Genomic DNA, 22,282 nt, shown 5'->3' on the forward strand with positions numbered 1-22,282 from the left:
TTTTTCGCAGGAACTTGCTGAGGAATTCCGCAAGCAAAATCCTCCACTTATTCTCGCTGCAGCCATATCAGGTTATGATGATGTAATTCAGCACGCTTATGAGGTGGCAAAGCTTTCTCGTCATGTTGACTTCCTCTCTGTGATGACATATGACTACCATGGTAGTTGGGATGGCCAAACGGGTCATGTGAGTCCACTGTATTATCGCCAAGGAGACTCACAACCTCATTACAATACTGTAAGTAATTTTCCATGGAAATTCTTCCTGATACTTTTGTCTCTCTGTGATCCAGAATTTGTTGTCCTTGTAGAATTGGAAATATTCTGATATCTTTAATTCAGCAAAGATTGCCCTGGAACTGTGATTTGGATGTGTTACTCGTGAACTCACACCATTACTTAACAAGTCTCTTTATTGTTAATACATTGGTTATATATCCTGAAATTGGTCTAAACATAGTCGTGAATTCCTTATTATTTACACCACTCAGCTTGCTTTCATTATTATTGTTTTTTATCATTTTATTTATAATTCTCATCATGATATCTCTTGAAAGTTACAACAAGCAATACTGCTCATCATAGCATGAGATATAAGCAGACAAATTATACTGGAGCATTTGTAATCTTAAGATACAACTCAAAAGTTTTGAGGCTGTCTGTACGATGCAATAAATATAAGCCGTGAAAATTAAATGAAACTTTTATAGATTTGGAGTATTTTTAAATAGTTAAAAACAAATACATCATTGATCTACCAAATGTTCAACACGCTCAATGTCTTGATTCTGTTTGCCCAAAGAACTGAACTTAAGTCAATCATCAATCATTTCTATTAAAACAAATGTGCTATTAATCCATTAAAGGTTAGGTGGTAATTCAGTAGGTATGCTAATCAAGTAATGATAATTTTCAAATCACTGGAAAAATATATTTTGAGTTACATCTTAATATTCATGAATTAAATACTGAGGTAACTTTTTGTGGTAGCTACAGAGTCTCTTGCCATCTGTGGCAAAAAATTATGAGTGTATGTGTAGCTTGAGGGAACTATCTAGTTATTCTACAACTCATAGTGTATTTTGTAAACCCACATACCACTAACTTTCAGAACTAACATCAGGTAATATCATGATGAATGACTGTGAAAACCTTTGTATCATTATTTTAACTTTTCTTTGCTGTAGAAGCAACAAAAAATAGGAGTGTAGAAGCATAAAATCCATTAAAATTTGCTGATTTCTGGTTTTTAAATAATTAATAGCAGCAAAGACATCAATTTTTATCTTTGCTTTATTTGGGCATGACAAATGTTCATATATTAACTGTGAATGGTGAGGATTTTAAGCCATTATGGAAATATTTTTGCTATTATTTTGCAGAACTATACTTTGGAACTTCTGGTGTCTATGGGTGCTGCCAGGGATAAGCTGATAATGGGCATACCACTCTATGGACAGACTTTCACATTAGCTGACCCTATGCAACATGGAGCGGGAGCACCAACTGTTGGAAATGGAAAGCCTGGAGAATATACGCAACAGCCTGGAATGCTGGCATACTATGAAATTTGTGACAAAAGTAAGTAACATTTTCACATTTCACTTGCTAAATGAGGCAGTCATTGAAATTTTTTTAAATGATTTAAAATCACTGCAAAAATGTTTAAGAATTCTGGAAATTTTTTATAGCAGTGATGATTAAAAAAGAATAGTTTCCATTAGGGGTGATATATTTGATAGTGTAAAGATCATATCTATACTTAAGAAGTTATACAAATGCCATAGTTTTCACTTCAGGTGAAGAAAAATACAGGTTAGGGTTAAGAGGGAGGAGGAGTGGGTCATTCAGGGAATCATTAAGCTTACTTGCTTTTATTAAAGAATATCTTTATGGGGTCAAAGCATGAATACCTCTGTAGGTCCTAACCATCAAGAATTCACCTTGAAGTTGTTGTTGCTTGTGCCATCAGATCTAGCCTGGAACTCCCAGGCCAAGGCATGCTGTTTCAATGCTGCACAAAATTCACACACTGTCTCAAGGAGCTCTCCCTTAAAAATTAGTGTGAACAGTGTCTGCTCAAAAGCAGTCCAATGGACATTCAATGCCCCTTACTATCCTCCATTTTATCACCACCACCTCTAGGCTTACTACCTGTTTTGTTTTTCCTTTCACTTTCATTATTTTTACACCCTTGGAATGAGAAAATCACAAAAACGTTTTGTTAAAATTATTTTCAGAAAAGTGCCTCATTCCATGTTTATTAGTTATCTGTAAGATCAATCATTTTTGTAAAAGGAAAGGGTGTGAATGAAAATGCATGAAACCATATAAGATTCTGAAACAAAGAGATATTTACCAATCATCCCATAGGTATGATAGTCTCTCTATGATAGTAAACTGCCAATCAAGGTAATATGAACTTACAAATATCTCAAGTAAATTATTAATAATAGGTAGAAAAATGGGAAAAATTAAAAACAGAATGAAAACGTAAGTCACTTTAAACAATGAAACAACCTCTCAACAGCACCATTCAACATATATCTAGACTAGGCAGTAATAGAAGCTCTAGAATAGGGCATAAAAGGGGTCAAGGAGAATATCAAAGAAATCGACATGGTAATAGTTACAAAAATGCGAGAGGACCTGAATTCTATGAATCAAGTACTTTGGCAGGAAGAAAACTAAAATCCTTGTTTGTGGAACAGGGAAGCTGAAGGCAGATATTACAATTGAGGAGTGAAACTAGAGCAAGTGGAATCCTTATTCTACCTGGGCAGCAATACCTTGGAATAGAAAAAGTTTGACCAATGTCAAGTGAAGAATAGCTCAAGCTAAGAAGTTATTCATAAAGGAGAGGTGACTAATATGTTTAAAGTACCTTAGGTTGTTATCAAGGAAGTAGTTCATCAAAACATCACCTCATGGAGAATGGCACTCTACATATCAGAGACATGGAACATTGGAAAAGTGGACCAGTGACAATAGAAGCCTTTGAAACATGGTAGTGGAGTAAGATGCCGAACATTAAATTAACAAACAAAGTGAGGGATTAGGAAGTATTTAGAAGGGCAGAAGAAGAATAGGTCATATGGAGAATTATCCATAAAAGAAAACTAAGAAGGTTTGGGCACATCTTGATGCACAATGATTAGTTTGGAACGTGATAGAAGAGACAATTGAAGGAAAAATCTCACAAGGAATACCAAGAGACAAGGGCACATGACTAATAATGAGGATGCAAAACAAATTAGCAATCAGGGGGTGAGAGAATTAAAACTGAATAGAGAAGAATGGAGGGCTGCAGCAAGCCAATCATAGGATTGCAATTGTGATTATGATGAAAAGGTAGCTTTCATAAAACATATTATTTATGGATACAGGAATTAAATGTCATTCAAACATGGAGAATCATGGAAAAGAGTATACTAAAGAAGAAAATGATATAAGGAGCAGTGTATAAATAAAATCCCATTTTATTTTATCATCTCTTAGGTGTTATTTAAATTTAGAATCTGTAATGTCATTATTTAAAAAAATAATAAAATCTACCATGTATGTGTTGTTAGCAGATTCTCTTATCTATTGAATATAGTCCGAAGTCGCAGGTGGTCACTTGAAAGGGATACATCAGGGGCAACAGGGCCTCATGCATATTCTGATAACCAATGGGTTGGATTTGAAGATATGGCTTCTGTCAAAGAGAAGGTAAGTTCATTCATCATTTTTTTCCACAAACTTCTGCTACCTTCCCATTGAATTATTTTTTTGTCCATGATCCCTCCAAACTTCCAGTGGGGCTTTTTAATGCAATACATTTTTAGTCATGCTTTCATTTCATTTATTTTTTCTTATTTCTATCAAATTGCATTGCAGTATTTCATTCCAGTTCTAAATCAAATTGAATTGTGTTTATTTTTAGTTGCATGAAATATATTTGCTCATATTAAAAGTATCATCTAGTACCTCATGAAGAATGTTATATTTATTTGCTACCATGTATGATATTCACCCTACTTGTTTGAAAAAAAAATGAAAAATCACCGCAAAATATGCATATTATACATGGGAAATTATGGTAGCTTAGATTGTCCTATTATGGCATATCCCGTAATACCTTCACCTCAATTACTGTGGTGATCAACTGCCAGAGGAACCTTGTGAGTTTATAAAGAAGAAATGTATAAGTTTGTAATCCAAGAGGTAATTCCTATTGGAATTTTCAAGACATTAGTTAACTGTAATGTAAAATACAGTCACTCACACTAGCATGCACTTCAGATGTGTAAAAGTGTCAAAAGGTTCATTATGAGGGGCAAGTTCATAATTTTAATTTTCTCATGCATTATAGTTTTCTTAGTTAATGTAATATTCTACAAATTAATCAAGTCGTGGTCCATTTATATACCATTCATGAGGGAGAGGGGGGTGGTGAGAAGGGGGGAAGGAGGGGAAAATCGTGGGATTGCGACTTTTTTTCCATCTACACCGATCGAAACCTCACTTTTTTCCCCTCCTCCCCCCCTCTCTCACCCCCCTCTCCCTCATGAATGGTATATAAATGGACTACGACTTGATTAATTCGTACCTGATGATGACGCCTAAGCATTGAAACTAGTGGTATGTACATAAAGAACAGGGGAAATATACATTGTATTCTTCATTAAATGAGCATGACCTTCCACAAAGTTGAGTCTGAAACAATTGAATACAGTGATAATGAACTTTACCTCCTTTTAAATAATAATGCATCTTACATTTTACTACCATGTAGCACTTTATGAGAGTAAATATAGGGCACCAATTTAATATGCTAGCCATAGCATAGTCATCATGAAAAATCAACATTATTCATTAATTTGTATTGAACCAATATGGTACCAAGGTACCTTCAAGGTTGAAATATTTATAAAAATTTCATATTAATCTCAAAGGAAAATTTTAATTAGATTTCAACTTCACAGTGAGTTTTTCCCTCATATGCATTTCTGTTCTCATATTGTATGGCTATTACAAATATTTTAAATTTGTATGATATGAAATAATCACGTGGTAAATATTTTTTGGAATAATTAAGTCAAGGCACATCAAGAATAGAGGATATGGTGGAGCTATGGTCTGGACGGTGGATTTAGATGACTTCCAAAACAGGTGTTGTGGTGGTGCATATCCTCTCCTCACTACAGTGAATGGTGTGTTGGGACGTTTGGGAGAAGATTGGGAGGAAAGAAATACAATTGCCAGTCAAGGAAATGATTGCACAAAGCCACCTGCTCCAGTTACTCCAACTCCGCCCACACTTACAACAGGAGTCGACACAGGTAGAATACATTTGGAATAATGGTTCATGTGAATAAGTATATCTGAAAAAATCTAAAAGGTGATCATTGAAGTGTTCATTTTGAAGTTAGTAATTGTAGGCACCTATTTGTAGTGAATGTGACTTAACCCAAAGCATTTAAATTATTCTATGATAATTACACCCAGCATATAAAAAAACTCTTTGAACATCAGAAAATATTGTTTTCTGAATTTCTGCAACAATTTAAATGAATATTCATAATTGAATCATCTAGTCCAGCATGTTGCAGGGGTATTCAAATCAAGTAATTAATTTAATGATTTCTTATAAATATTGCCTGTGTGATTTGCTTAGTAATCACCCACATTTTACCCGGTGAAATTTACAAATATATTTCTTGTGGCTTTCCAAGTCATTTTCAACACTTCCTAAATGTAACTTTTTCATCACACAGTTCATGATCCATGAGATTATATTAAATAATTTCATAGGATTTTATCATTGGGATGAGGATGGAAAATTGTAGACCAATATTTATCCAAATAATAATCTCTTCTCGAACCAATTCCAAGCCTCTGGTATTGGAGGATAATTATTGGGTTCAATTGATAAAGTGATGTGAGTAAAAGCACAAGAAATTGTTTTATCTATGAATTTATTGCAAAGGACAAGCAGCCTATAATTTTTAAATGTTACCCTAGCCATCAAACTTTTCATATGAATAAACTGGCCCTCAAAATTTTCATATGAATAAAATTATATGTATAGCATAAGTGGATACAAGGATTCTAATTTATAAGTCGTCCTTCAATATTTATTTACATTTCAACTACATGTTCATAAAACCTTCATTTAAAAGTCATTTAATATTATCTACATTATGTTATGTGATGTTTCAAATAGACCATCCTTAATATTTATTTAATGTGTAGAAAATATTATTCTCAAATACTCAAATGTCATATACGTTGTCATTCAAAATTTTCTGATATAATATTGTGTATGAATTAAATAAAGTAACTTTGCCATGTGGGATGAATTTCCATGAGTGATAGGCAAAAGAGGATTCCTTTTGTATTAAAAATTGGTACTATTTATATGATTTATTTAAAAAAATGCTTCCATGCACACACATGTTGAAAGGAACTATGATTCTAACTTAAGATTTAAGGTAAACCTGTTTAAGTTTGAAGACATTAGTAGTGATTATTAAATGTATTATCTTTGCTCTAATGCATGAAGATTAATAAAAATATGATACTTTTATTTCATAGCAAGTTTCAAACTGATATGCATTTAAAGAGAAAAATGTATGCCTGTTTATTTCCTTATTCCAGTGAAAATTTAAAAAATATGCCTTCTTTTGTAAAACAAGGTGCAAGTTCAAGTCCAGGCACCACAACACCACATGATCATGAGGAATCTCATCAGACAACGCCAAGTACTGAAATGACTTGGTGGCCAACATCTCCACCTGCAACAAGTACCACCACAGTGCCATGGTGGAAGCCATCCACAACCACAACCATGCAACCCACAACCACCAGACCTCCTCCACCACCCACCACCTCCATGAGGCCATCAACGACTACAATGATGACTACGACCAAAATGACCACAACCACCATGAAGCCAACATCAACTTCACAAAGGTAGGGTTTGCTGTGATTTCAGGTGACTTCCCTGATTAAATATAGGTCAATATAGTCTTTTTCTTCTAAATCCAATGCAAAACTTTCAACAATTTGAATCTCTTCTTAACTTGCAAATTTAGTCCTATTCAAAATTTTCAAAAACCTACACTTCCACAGATGTGAATGTTAATAAATTGATTAAGTGTACTGTAAATCCTCAATGTATACAGGAGATATATGCTAAAATGTGCAATGTAAATGGAATGTATGTCAATTGGAATTGGATTTTTGTGACCACCACAATTCTTGAATCTACCAATTCAGGTTCATTCTGAGTTCATGTTTTTACCTTAGACCAAAAAGCCCATAATAAATCATTATACACAACTTATGAGCTTGAAAATATACAGATATACTACTTTTGTACATATGAACTTATTTCAGGTCATAATATTCATATGAATATTTGTTTGGGGATTTACAGCTGAATATTTCCAATAGAATCTTATTCTCATTGTGAAATGTCCATTGACTGTTGACGTTTTGTTATTCTATGTTAAGTAAAGTAAGTGCGACCACAATTTGTTGGGTACTACTCAACATAAAAAAATGATTTTGATGTAGCTGTGATGCAGTGCAATGTCACAACAGAATCAAAGAGATGGAAAGAGATTTGAGCAGGAGGGGGAGGAGGAATGCTTGGTTTCAGGAAGAGTGACATAAATTCAAGCTCCAGTGAAAAGGATGGAGAGAGCACATTGTCATTCATACTCTCTTTGAGAGACCCAACTGAAACATTAGAGTATATGACCTCCGATATCAACTTTTCTTTCAACCTTTCCCTACTAACCATACTCTCTTATGACTAGCAGCACAATGGATGAGTAAAAAAATCAACTTCAAGAGCATTTCAATTCAGGCTGTGAGAATTCCATTTAGAAAACATATGATTATATCCAGGAGTGAAAGCTGAGTGACTCAATTCTTATGCCTGTTATATTTTCTGTGATGGTCAGTGAAGTATAACCAATGAAAGGCTTACATTATATTTCTTCTATGATATCACACCTACTCCTAGGCAGCCAGAAAGGAAGGGAAGTGTCTGGGACATTTGTTCCCTTAAGCCACACTAAGACTTGTCTGCCTTCACTTGTAGCAAAGTAGTCTGCGGAAAATAGCTATTGATATGCCCGGCAAAAATTCCAAACAGGTTGTTCATCTCTCATTAATTTAACTTGGCCAATTATTTTTTAAGGGATTGATCATTTCTAAAGAGCTGTATTATATGTTAAGAGCTGTATTATATGTTAAGAGCTGTATTATATGTTAAGAGCTGTAATGAAAACATTAGGAGAAAAATAGCACAGGGAAGGGTTAGTTAAAAGATACCTGTAAGCAAAAATGGTATTTTTCACACTCTTTGAATAAGGTAAACTGTTCATGATGACTTAACTTTTTGACATGAGTTTTGTATCAAAATGGCATAAATATGAGTGATATATATTAGGGTCTTATCCTTACAATTTTTAATAGTGTATTTAATCAATGTGTGGCCTTTCTTATTCCTGTGATAACATATAATGACTTTTATAGGCCTGCAGCTCCACCAGAAGGTCCCCCTGACAGTCCCCCTGGTCCTGGATCAGCTTGCCAAGGAGGAGAATATTATCGTGATCCAGTTAATTGTGGTGCTTATTTCCGTTGTATTCTTGGAGAAATGAGACGCCAATATTGTGCCAGTGGACTGCATTGGAATGACAGACTTAAAGTGTGTGACTGGCCTGCTGAAGCTCGCTGTGAAGAAGAAGGTAAGAAATGATGTTATTATTTTTTAAATGCACTTATTTAAAATATTTACTACTGTTTAGTATTTGTTTGAGAGTTTTTTAATTGGTTCATTCAGAATTTTAGTTTATGCTAGACATAGACTGTTCTGATGAATATGTTAAATAAATTTTTCAAAAGTTCCTTGTGTTCTGTAGAATCTGAATTTAGCAGCCAGTACCCTGTAAAATCCAGTGTTGGCATTGACTTACTCTTAACTAGAAGTGCCAAGGATTTTATTTTAATTTAATGTCCAATCTATCGGATTCTGTGTTCCAATTAAAACATATTATGGGTGCATTATTCATTAAATGAACATGGTGATTAATTGTAGTTTTATTCCGGAAAGATAATTCAAACTTCAATGTGATGTATGGCTGCCCAGTTGCACTCACCACTGGTTTACTGAATGGAATCGCTTAAATTGCTCTTGCATGCGACTTTGAGGCCTACCCAATGGTAAAAAATAATGGTCAAGTAACTCAAAAGCACATTCTGTATGTTTGACAGAAGATCACTGATTTGGAAATCTCTCTGTACTATGTTTCAAGGTTAATTCAACAAAATCTTCACCATAAAACTCACCTGTGAGTAATGAGAAAGACATGATGTTTTTACGAGAAGTAAAACAAGGTCCATCATACATTTTTGCTTTTTAAATAACCCACAGCCAATAATTTATACTGTTTCCCAAATTACTGTAGACATTGACCTAGATAACCCAGAATTTATCAGCGCACTAGGTTTTAGAGAAATGTAAAAGAGTAAGGATATGGGTATGAGTACAGTGGGGTGAAATGAAATACATAGTACATTCTGAGAGGCTTCCCCCATCCTGGGCAGTGAAAGTATCTGTAAACTGGTTCTTTGTCAAGAATATGCTTTATTTTCTTTGTTTGTTCAATGGATTATTCAGTTTAGTATATGATGTATTCTGTTGTTGTCAACCATTTTGAAAGTCAAATTTTTGTTTTGTGTGAGTCCGAAACAATGTAAATTAAAGTCTGATTAACTCTTTAATTTTTAGATAACAGTATTCTGGAACCCATAACCACAAGTACAACAACAACAACCACAACTAAAAAGCCCTGGTGGGCAACATCTACCACAACTGAAAAGGTATGGTGGACACCTTCAACCAGCACAACTGAAAGGGAGTGGTGGACACCATCAACCACCAAAATGCCAAGTAATCAGTGGTGGACCTCAGCGACAACAACAGAAATGCCTTCAACAACATCGACAACAAGGGCACCTGAAATGACATCCATGACACCAGGAACTTGCAGCCCTGGGCGGTATTACCCCGTGCCAGGGGATTGTAACAAATTCCAGATTTGTGTCAATGGTATACTGATTAAGCAGTCCTGTGCATCCCAACTTAACTGGAACCAAGAAAAGCAAATGTGTGACTGGCCATTCAATGTCCACTGCAGCTCATCAAGCTACACTGGTAAGCAGATTTTTGCCTTGTAATCGCAGTGTGCCTTGTCTCTCTACTTGGTATTTTACTATTCAAGAAAAATCTCCTAAACAACTGCAAAATGTGTGCATGTAATGTATGTTTAGGCAAGCAACCCAAACTTGTATTTGCTCTTCCTCTACTGTTAATGTGAATCTTAGTTCTAGCGTGCTTGTAAATCTATTAGAATATCAGTAACTTCTCAATTACCTAAGTTAATTACTATCTATCTACAGTCTTTCTCATTTATCTTTCATTCCCATTCTCATTCTCATCTATCACTTTCTCATTCCTACAGAATTTATACCTTCTCATTAGTAGTTTTTCTATTACAGCATTGAAGGTGTCTAATCCAAATGATGATTGTGCAGATGGATCATATAGTCCATACCCAGGAGATTGCTCAATGTACCTACTCTGTCTGTGGGGGAAATATCAAGCATTCCAGTGTGCAAATGGGCTTCATTGGAATACGGTAATTATTTAATGGAATTGATAGTCATCTTACTGGCAAGTTATGCATATACATGGTGGATAATATTTTGGAATGGATTTATAACATTCCATTTATTGATGTTCCTCCTTTCACTTTGTTAATACAAAAATGAGAATGAGTAATTTGAAAATAAACTGGGAATATGACTTTAAAATATGAGTGCCAAAGGATACTGGGATATAAATACATAAATTATAAGTACATAAACTGTAAACAATATGTTAATTTCCTAAGATTGATGTATATGTTGATGTATTTTATGGCCATTTTTCTTGATGATAAGAAGCTCAATATTCATTAGATATCCCTGCATATAGAGTTGGGTTCTGCCAATCTGAAAAATCTAGAGGGTTTGGCAGTTGTGGTCAGTATTTGATACATTTTATGAAGGAATATTCTCTGCCTTTCATTTTGAGATGTGTTTGAAAGATAACTAATTCACTCCTAGACTTCAAAATTCTTCTGCACGGCCCTATTTGGTCCTCCGTTGAATGATCCTTTAGATAGCACAAATTGAGAAGTGGTTCTAGCTTTACATGAAAATAAAGGTGTAGTCAATTTTTTTGATTTTTATCTTTTATGGTCTATCAATTTCATTTTATATTTATTTTTACTGTTGGCACTTGTATATTTGTGTTCTTTATTACTTGGAAATAATATTTAGTTTTCTTCCTCATCCATTTAGTGGTCAAGAAAATTTCTTGTAATATAAGCAATCTTTAGTGTTCTATTGTTTGATGATGATGATGATAAATTTTTAATACAACTGAAAATCATGCTGCCCTAGCTACTGTTGGAATTCTTCTTGAGGTGTACTATTTTAGTGGAACAGTATATCATCATTCTCATTTACCATTCTTAGAACATTGGTTTATTTTATTGGAGATCCATGATCGGTGAAGGGAAAGTCCACTGTCAATAACTTGTAAATGAATCACATCAGCACAAAAGAAATTGTCTGGTAGAGCAATGTAGCAGAATGAAATAAGGAGATGAGAGATGACACCATAGAGTGGTAGAAGTTTTTGTTTTTGAGAGCATTTAAGGATCCAGTCATATCCTTAGTTTTTGAGAGCTTTCTATCTCCCTCAGCTCTGTCTGACACCCTGCCTAATTTCAATTCTCAAGGATAATTAACTTGGAGGGATACTAGAGTTATTCCTGGAATAATAGAGTGCCTTCTTGAATGGTAGAGGTAGCAGTGACAAGATAACCTCCTCTCCCTACTCATCTCTACCTAACCAGCTGGTTGAATTCTCTGGGGCAATAGAATTTTCCAGTTAAACTTTTGGCACAAGGATGTTTTTCAATAGCATCAAGCGCTCACAACTTTTGGCGGATTTTAAAAGATAGTAGATTTAGAATTGAAATAATTGGTTATCTAAATCCAGTCAGAGAGAGTGTCCCCTGTGACTTTCATATTCCTAACTTGAAAAAATGACTCAGCAGAAAACAATTCACATCAAACAAGGAGGTAATTGCCAACTGTGTAGGTGATTACCGCCTTGAATTTGAGGACTTTTTCCATAGCTTAAAAAAGTTAGAGAAGTGCTGGGAAAAGTGAACCAAGCTAAAAGGAAATTATGCTGAAAAAAAACAAAATCTACCCAAAATAATTTGTTTTTCTATATTTTCATAAGAACTTATTGAATGGCCCACATATTTAATTGAACCCTTGCTCTGTATGACTTTATTCATTGCAAAAAATAATATTGGCATATTTAATCCAAAAGTTCATTCATATGCTAATTATTGGACAACTGACTTGTTTATCCTTATATCCACATGAATGATAATATCTTTTTTACCTGGAATGTTCATTAGGGTTTAAAATGTAAATAAAATTTTTATTTTATGAATAAAGGTGCAAAACAATTGTGATTGGCCAGCCAATGCAAACTGTAAGGAAACTGATATGAAACCAGATGTTGATGGAATGCCTTCAAAACCCCCATCCAAACCTGATATGCCAGTTGCAAAGCCAACACCAATGCCAATGCCTAAGCCAACTACAACAGCTAAACCAACCACAATCACACAACGCCCAACATACAAACCCCCAACAATATCTGGTGGTGATGCTGTTGCATCGGGTGAGTACTGACATTTACTTTTCATCTTTTTAATAATTAAACAATTTCTGTGAAACCATGCTTCTATGACTTGTATGCCCAAATGTTTCCCATTATCAACTACCCTGAAGGCCATATGTTTGGTGCTAATTAGTGAAACATTCCAATGAAATATTTGGTCACCTACTCTTGAATTAAATGGAAACAATCTTAAATAGTTGAGTTCTCATGTAAAGCACATCTGATGGGAAATTCAAATCTCTAGCATCTCTGGGAAATATCTGTCAGCAGAAGATTAATAACTGCTTTTAGTCTCATTGCATATGTCCAGCGGTAGATAGCTAGTGGAACATTGTCCTTGTTTGTTAATTTTCAAAATATTCCACAAAATTTCTGCAATATGTGAAATATATGTATGTCTGTATCATGCAGAATATTAATAATCACAATTAAAAATCTTGATTGAACTTTTGTAAAACCAAAGTTTCACATATTAGTTGAGTAACTTACAAAATGGTAACCAGGAAGTTAAATAATTTGCCTGGATAATCATCATAAATCTTATTTATGTACTTAGTGGTAAGAGTTAGCTTTTCAAAGAAACTAGTTAGGTACGAAGAGTTTAACCATTTCACAATGGTTGGTGGATAAATTAATTTTTATTTCAAAGTCCTAGAAAATAAAATAACTCAAATTTATGTCTTCCAAACAATGTTCTACTGTCCTGTAGAGTTCAGGACTTTAGTCTTCTATGTCCTTGCCTTATTGTGAAGCACTGAATGAAATTCAAGAGAATATTCTCATGCCTATTTGCTCAAGAGTATTATTGAAACATTGTTTTTTGTTAAAATAGCTTTTTTCATTTTCACAATAAACCAAATTGAAATAGAATTGCAAATTGAAAGGGTTATTACATATTTCCAACAGTTTGATAGAACTTATCTCAATGCAATATTAATTCATGTATCTGTGGTTTATGTGCTTTAATGAATATTTTAGCTGTGTTACTCAATGTTTGTTTCAAAATTATTAATTGATTGAAAATCTTTCCTCAGGTCAATATAAAATAGTTTGCTACTTCACTAACTGGGCCTGGTATAGGCAAGGTACTGGGAAATATTTGCCAGAAAATATTGAGCCTGACCTGTGTACACATATTGTATATGGCTTCGCTGTCTTGGACTATGAAAACTTGATCATCAAGGCTCACGACTCCTGGGCAGACTTTGACAACAGTGAGTTTATTATTTTTGTGTTTTATAAAATTATTTATTTTTAAATGTTTGTTTCTGCATAATCTGGGCTTTTTGCCAGAAAAGAAATAGAAGAATCCATGAGTTCAATTCAAATAAATGTAAAATTTTTATGTCCTCAAATGTTAAAATATTTAAGCTGATATTGTGGATACTGTAGATTTCTCACATGTAGATTGCACTATAGAAGGCTACTTACTGTGTTATGAGAACTCTTGTAACAAATACTATTTTTAGAGTGAGATCACATTAGTAGGACTTCACTGTAATATAGCAGGTTACTCCTCAAAATTGGAAAATGAGAAAACATCTAGCTCTGCAATACATCATCTTAGATAATCCACTCTTTTGCACAAATGCAATTATCTATGACATTAAATTGAGGGATGCTATAGTCTATGAAGCATCTTATAGTTTTATTTACAGTAAAATCCCATATAATTCAGTGGCTTCATTCCTTGAAATTATCTCATCATGTGAAATTTCAAAAATACATTAAAGGTTGAACATTAAGGCTTATTCTTTCACCTCATACACTAGTATTTATTCCTTATAATATATGATTGAGACGTAAATATATTTTGCTCCCAATCATCTATTGGCAGGTTATCCTTTTTGCACAATATTCATTTTTAAGGATGTGAAATGCATAGTTATAGACAAGTTCTCTTTTTAAGAGTATCTTAAGATGCCCAGGTCAATTTTATCAATTGTCTAAAATTTTCCATAAAGTGAAAAGTATATGTGTATGAATATATGCGTCCATAATATGCAAATTAATATAAACATATAGCTTTATCTTTCTTGTGCAAATTTTACATCTTGTGTCCTATATTTTAATTAAATTTGTTTTACACTTAACTCAAAAGATCTGGTAACCTTATTAATGTTGTTGCCCACTACTCTAACCAGCATCTCAACATTCACTGTTGTCACAGCCGTGACTAATGTGTTACTGATTATTACCTCACTGTGATCTTTTCTTAATCATTAATACACAAATCAAACTATTAAGCGCCGCAGTGGGGAAATGTGGAACAGTGCACCCTGAAATTGTGGTAAAAGTCTCAGACGGAGGCTGGTCAAGTTCCACATAGTGCCATGGGCATAGCAATGCTGAGTGCCAAAATTCAAACTTAACATAAATCGATATGCATGGTGCTGTTTAAGGGTGTGAAAATGATTCAGCCACAATAACGGTAATGAGAAATACAATGGTCTGATGCATGAGCTTCTTTGACCATCAATTGCCAAGAAAAAGTATGTATACAAAATTAACAACAGGTTTCAAAATAAATACAGGGCTAATACATTTTACATTAAAATTTATGAATTCATGTTCTGTACTGTGTTATTATCATTTTAAAAAATGGCATGATGAAAATGAATGTTTGAATAGCTGAAGGTTGAAAAGTTAGGCATATAGTCCACAGAGCTGAAAAAATTGGCCCTTTTATTGTTATACCACAAATTTATGCTGACAAAATATTTCTTAAAAACTGCCTCAACCATCCATTGAAAAAGGAAGAAACATGCTAAATTTTGACGAATTATAAAACAAAATTCAATGAGCGGTTATCTACCTATGCTGCCTCAAACCAGGGCAAATACCATTTTGGAAACAAAAATAAACTCACAGTCACCAGTTTAAGAGATCATAGTGTGACAAAATGTTATCACCAATAATTTTTCATGCCAATAATTCACCTACCAACTCACCAATGATATGGCAAACTGTGAGTAAAATCAAATTTCAGGATTGGAGTTGATATGGGGCGGTTGGCAGGGAGAGGTGAACCTGATGAGGCAATGGGGGAGTGGGATGGAGTGCCAAGGGGAGGAAAACAAAGGAATATTAGAAGGAAGAGTGATAAGAAAAATGAAGATTGTTTACCAGTTTTAATTTTTTTTCCATGCATGACTGTATCCAGTTACTCTAATGTGTTGAGACAGGTGCCTTTTTCCTCCACGTGGAGAGGACTTGGCGTGAAGTCACTTCAGTGCCCATGGCCATTACTTTTAAATGCTTATTGAACAGATGTTTCTCTGTCTAGTTGCATCAGAAGGATGGGACGTGTTCTTTTGCTTTGACTTTGAAATTTCTCACCAGTGCATTGTTTAATATGCTCTGTATTCTGCTCATATGTAAGTTTCATTTTTCATGTGTCAAATTTTACTTCCATGTTTTCAGAGTTCTATGAACGAGTGACTGCATTTAAGAAGAAGGGAAAGAAAGTAACCATTGCCCTTGGAGGCTGGAATGACTCAGCAGGTGATAAATACAGCAGACTGGTTAACCGACCTTCCAGCAGAAGGAGATTCATCGAACATGTGATTGAATTCATAGAAAAGCACAACTTTGATGGACTTGACTTGGATTGGGAATACCCCAAGTGTTGGCAGGTAAGCTAACTGGGACAATACATGGTTCTGATTTAATTTGGGTGATTGAATGGTCATGCAATGCATTATTTGCATTGGAGTTTGTCATTCAGGGCCTGCATTTGATACCAAGTTAATGACCACATTTTTAATGCCATTGACTCACCTTTAAGATGATGAGACAAGGCAAATAAAATTATCCTATAAATACTGGAATATATGGGACTCTTAAAAATTTAATGTTATTAATGAAAGAAGAAAAAGTAAAAAAGAGTAAAAAAAATAACTCGTATCATGATGGCCAGGGATATGAGATAAATGGAAAGAATACCTGAGAAGTAATGAAAATATTTTGGATAGGAGACACGGTTTTACTTAAATCATTAAAATGGGTAGCTAGAAAGTATTTAACATAAATACATATAGAATATGTAATGCAATAATCAAATATGGTAACTAGTATATGCTTTCAAAGTATTTTGCTTTATCACCATTAAAATCTAAGGATTAAAGAGGTTATAGTTGTTGTTCAATTGCTTTTATTTTAGCTTTTTAAAATTTACTTATAGAGGCTTTTATATTAATTTTATATTACTTGGTATTACTTTTTTTATTACGTTTATATTACTTTTATATTACTTGGTATATTAATTGGAGCATAGGCAAAGATCTCTTTAGTCAGGGTATTTTTAGTAAGACTTTTAATAAAATATCAGTTTTGTTGGGTTAGAGACATAAAAGGAAGTGTTAGGGTTGAGATTACTTAGTAAATCCCCCATAGGAATGGCAATTGTATGTTGTAAAAGAACATTTGAGGTAATAAAGTTATGTAAGTGGAAGAGTAACGACAAATTTTCAGTGTATATCTGTGTATTAAAATGTTACCATAAGATGCACTAAGGTTTTCTGTAGAACACAGGATTGAATATGGTGTTGCCATCGTACACACTTTTTCTAGCATTTGATTGTGGAAACATTGCATGAGCTGGAGGGAAAATTATTCAAATTATTTTGAAAATGAATGCATAGCTGTTTTTACTGCAGCATTCCCAAAAACTAATCAGCAGAAAATTGTTTCATTAGAGTAGAAAATAACCACTGAAGGGGATGTTACCAATGATATGTATTTGTCTGGTATATTCAGTAGAAAAACCTACCTTTTCACCAACCTGATAAATAACTACAATGCAACAATGTAAGAGTGTGAAAATCATTTGCCTAGACTGGAATCCTGGTCAAGTCAATTGATTTTTACTCTCTGACTTTGTTGCATTGTAATGCACCATTAGTGGATGACTCCGCTAAAAGTTATTGTCGCTGTGTCTTCCACAGTTTTTTTTGGAAATGGTCTGATGAATAACATTTTGAGTCATAGCTGTTGGTAACACAAGAATATTCATTTTAAAAATAACAGCATTTCATTCCTCAAAGGAAAGTGTGACAAAAAGTCCTCCTGGACCTAATATGAAGTCATTGCATAACTTTTTGTTACCCTTAAAGGATTTCTTGCTAAATTTTTCATTAAGCATGTATGTACCTTTTTTAAATTAGCATTCATACCATTCATAGCATTTTTTTATACATATTAGGTACGGTTGAAATAAGTAGGGAACGGTAAAGTATGGCTGCAAATGTGACATAGTTTGCAAAAATTTAAGGATTGATAATCATGTTGTCATCATGTATTCAGGTGAACTGTGACAAGGGTCCTGATTCAGATAAGGCTGCCTTTGGTGCTTTTGTCCGAGAGCTCAGACAGGCATTTGCTCCACGAGGTCTTCTTCTTTCCGCTGCAGTCTCTCCTAGTAAAACTGTTGTTGATGCAGGTAAGTCAATGTATTTCCATACTCTACTCACAGCTATCTCTTTATTGAACACAAATAAATTTGTATGCTTCTTAAAACTGTAATATATCACAAAAATTAGTCCAACTCGGAGGAATATAATTTTAATTAAGTAGCAGTAATTTTTTCAATCCCACTTATTTCTGATGCCCATTATATTTTATGATATAATGCATTTTTTTCATTTACTTCTATAACAGTTAACCTCTTGCAGTGCTATGGCACCTTAGGCAACTGCCTATCTATATGTCCATTACTGGTTTGAGTATGGGATAGTACGTATTTATTAAAGTATCAGTGGATGGTTGCTAGTACACTAGGGCTCCCAAAATGAATCAAAGCCTTCATTGAGTCTAAATAAATGTCTTTTTTGGTGTTGTTTTAATATATGCTACATAATTTCCATATAGATATGTCAAATGTACCAGGTCTGTCCAGAATGGATCCAGCCATATAATATTTTGAGAAAAATAGCCTACCTAGAACAATCAGGTGTTAGTCTCTTTTGACGTTCTCCCCTTGGAATCTCACACTCTTGTCCTAGCATTTCTTCCACATTTAAAAATAATCAGCAAAGTCCTTTTTGGGAATCATCATCAGCTGGCTCGTCGAATCCGCCATTATCTCGTCAACATCAAGAAATTTTTGCTGCAGTTGCTGAGGACTTGCTCCAAGCCATTAACCAGCCTCCATAAATGATGACCCAGGTTTTCTAAAAAGGGTTATAACTAGAATTGAGTCAGGGGTCTATGTCTATGACCCTGAAACAAAAACTCAGTCTTCCTAACAGTCAGTTGACAAGATAATGGAGAATGTGGCAAGGCACCTGATGACCATTCCAAAAGAGGACTTTGCTGATTGTTTTAAAAAGTGGAAGAGATGCTGGGATAATTGTATGACATTCCAAAGGGAGTATTTTGAAAGGGACTAAGGTCTCAAAGCTCTAGGTGGGCTATTTTTCTCAAAATATTGCATGGCTGGATAGTTTCCAGACAGGCCTCGTACATTGTACTAAAATATTGGGACTTTTTTGGCAATGGCTTGGTAGATGATGGTGACTTTTCCATTATATCCCTAATTTAATTTTTAATTATTGATATCAAATTCACTCAATTGTAGGTATGTACAAATGATATCTTAACTTTCTGCCAAATTTAGCTAAAAAAATATTGCCCTGGACATCATTATTATGTTGAATGTTTTAAATGATATGTTAACTCTGCATGGAAGATAATCTGTAATATTCAAAGTCCATGACTTGGCAAACTTATATATTGGAAATATTTTAAAGATTATTTCTGAATTAGAGAAATTCAATTATAGTGAAGAAATTCAACTGAGTCCTTGATTTATTCATTGCCCTGATTAATGGTTTTTGATGCAATAACAATGCTGAATAGGCTATGATGTCCCTGCCCTTGCTGAGAGCTTAGACTGGGTTGCTGTGATGACTTATGATTACCATGGCCAATGGGACAAGAAGACTGGACATGTTGCTCCCATGTATTTCCATCCTGATGATGACTTCTACTTCTTCAATTCTGTAAGTAAAATCTGTCCACTTGTTTCAAAGCCTCAAGCATCCACTTCTATACGATCATCCTGTATGGTATCTTATGTACAATGGACAGTTATGTCATTAACAAAACTTACTTTTCTAATCTCTTTTCCTGTTTTAATTCCCCTACCCAAAACTTGGAAACAATATCCAAAAAGATATAATGCATAAGCAGTATTTATTTATTTTCTGATTTTTAATCTTATTATTCTTGCTGTGACTAAATCAACTAGGTTAAATGATAGTTATCACCCCTTCCAGCTAATGCAAAGGTCACAAGTTTAAATGTGAGCTCATGTGAATATAACTTAAAATGGGTTTTGACTTGTGTGCTGCTGGTGTCATGCTTGTTTCTTTCTTGAATATTATGACATTAATTCATCAGTTGAAGAACCTAAATTTCTATTAAGTGGAATTGCTCGGAATAAAAAACTGTAATATGTTTTTGCCTTAGCTTCCAGTTATTCCGGTCATATCTTGATATTCAACTGCAGCATGAAAAATTGCTCATCTAGGGCTGTTTATCTAAAGTTCTCAGTTATCATCATGATAATATAATAATAATGAATTCTCATCAGGTGATCAGGATAGAGTGAAGAAGAGGTCAATTGTTCATTATATAAGTCACGTCAATTATGATAAGTCATTAAGTAAATAAAGCTACAACAAACACACAGTACACAGCAATATTTAAAAATTACAAAGGCCGGCACCCCTGGTTTTACTGCACATAATGTGCTTTTTTTAATATGAAGAAGTTAAATGACATAGGCACATGAATCATCTTGCATTGATTATAATGTTTATATGGCCAGCAATCACAGGGATAATACAAATGAAAGCTTGATACATAAGGCATGTAAAATACAAAAGCATTACAAAAACATTAAGTATTCTTATGTGGTAATATATGAATACAATACAAAATTTGCAAAAATAAAGCATTAACATTAATCAGTTGAAAATTTTGTTATGGTCATTTTAATAAAATTAATTGTAATTATACTTTTAAACTGTGATTAGTTAAATCTTATATTGTAATATTAAATATTTCTTAAGTATCTTATTCACCTGGGAAAATTGTAACTACCTTCTTGATCATCTTCCTAACAGTGTTGCCCTTTCACTGGAATTTCGCCCTCTTAGTTGATGATAATTATTTGAACAAGTCCCTACCACCTTTTAGTGTTACTCTTTTTGATGTGGGTAGTCTCTTATTCATTGCATCCAAATTTTTTTGTGGAAACGTCGCCGCCCAAAATATTCTTTTTTATACTTTTTACTTGTTAAGCATCTTGATCTATTTTAATGAGTGATGATGTACAAACGTTTTTTTTAGAATTCTCACTTTTCAATGCTCCATCATGAATTTTCATATATGGATAATCAATGAGGTGCCTTTGGATAGGTTCTTTAAAAAAATTGTTGTTTATGCTAAATGCTTAGGTACAACAAGTTTAAATTTATTGTCAACCATAACTTTCAGAACTTCACCATCAACTACTGGATATCAGAAGGAGTACCACCTGAGAAAATAGTTATGGGCATGCCTCTATATGGCCAGTCCTTCTCTCTCACGCAAGCATCTACCAATGGATTAAATGCAAGGGCATCTGGACCTGGACAAGCTGGAGAGTTCACCCGAGCTGCTGGATTCTTAGCATACTACGAGGTTAAAAAAATTATAGTCATTACCAGCGAAAATTATCTCATATTACTTTCTGTTTATAAACTAGAGATGGTCCTATGCAATATTTTTCAATTTAAAATATTGAAATTGAATATCGAATCTTTTCTTGAATATCAGAATTGAGTATACTCGTAGAATAATAAATAACGACAAATGCTCCATTTGATTACTTTTTAAAACCAATTCAATTTCAATTCAATTTATTTCTTCACCATAGGCATAGAATTATGCATGGCTTTTCAACCAAATTTTCAATGGATATATACCAGTGTCATAAAATATATGTAATTCTTCATTATTCAAATTGATATTCATTATATAATGCATATCATTATACAAGTACATCCATAACATAGTAAAATATATAAATACATTACAGACCTTTAATGTAATTGGCCACTAATAGAAGGCTCTAATTCTGATATGATGGTGTACATTTCTTAATATGTTCAGCTTTTTGGTACACAAAATAACTGTATGTGAGGTTTTTCATACAGAACCATTCATGAAATTGGCACAATCTGTACACCAAATCGTGGCAGAAGCATTTTACTCTTTGGGAATTGTTAGGTCCAGTAACTGGCATATGGGCTTCAAATTAATTATTTACATGCATTTTAACTATAAATATGAGTATCAGAGAGTTTTCCTGAAGGAATGGAATACAACTTCGTTTAATCATTGCATTCCTTCAATTTGAATCTCAAGGAGCTGCTATTTCCTGAGTAAATTTGGATTCTAAATCTCAAATCATTACTTCTT

At 33.8% G+C, this 22,282-nt stretch overlaps 1 protein-coding gene across 1 annotated transcript in view; it reads left to right on the plus strand.

The window, feature by feature from the left end:
- The window catches only part of Cht10 (Chitinase 10), a 164,758-nt gene that overhangs the window by 124,296 nt on the left and 18,180 nt on the right, over positions 1-22,282 (plus strand). Inside the window, exons 13-26 of the mRNA XM_071590218.1 lie at positions 11-238; positions 1,383-1,581; positions 3,599-3,711; positions 5,081-5,324; positions 6,681-6,957; positions 8,533-8,747; positions 9,791-10,216; positions 10,561-10,700; positions 12,586-12,814; positions 13,849-14,028; positions 16,238-16,449; positions 18,119-18,254; positions 19,673-19,815; positions 21,317-21,502. Of these exons, the coding sequence (XP_071446319.1) occupies positions 11-238; positions 1,383-1,581; positions 3,599-3,711; positions 5,081-5,324; positions 6,681-6,957; positions 8,533-8,747; positions 9,791-10,216; positions 10,561-10,700; positions 12,586-12,814; positions 13,849-14,028; positions 16,238-16,449; positions 18,119-18,254; positions 19,673-19,815; positions 21,317-21,502 (2,928 nt within the window). The remainder of the gene's footprint in view (positions 1-10; positions 239-1,382; positions 1,582-3,598; positions 3,712-5,080; positions 5,325-6,680; positions 6,958-8,532; positions 8,748-9,790; positions 10,217-10,560; positions 10,701-12,585; positions 12,815-13,848; positions 14,029-16,237; positions 16,450-18,118; positions 18,255-19,672; positions 19,816-21,316; positions 21,503-22,282) is intronic.

This window comes from Hetaerina americana, unplaced genomic scaffold (genome assembly GCF_022747635.1).
Source record: "Hetaerina americana unplaced genomic scaffold, ioHetAmer1.1.p SCAF_4, whole genome shotgun sequence".
Taxonomy (NCBI): Eukaryota; Metazoa; Arthropoda; class Insecta; order Odonata; family Calopterygidae; genus Hetaerina; species Hetaerina americana.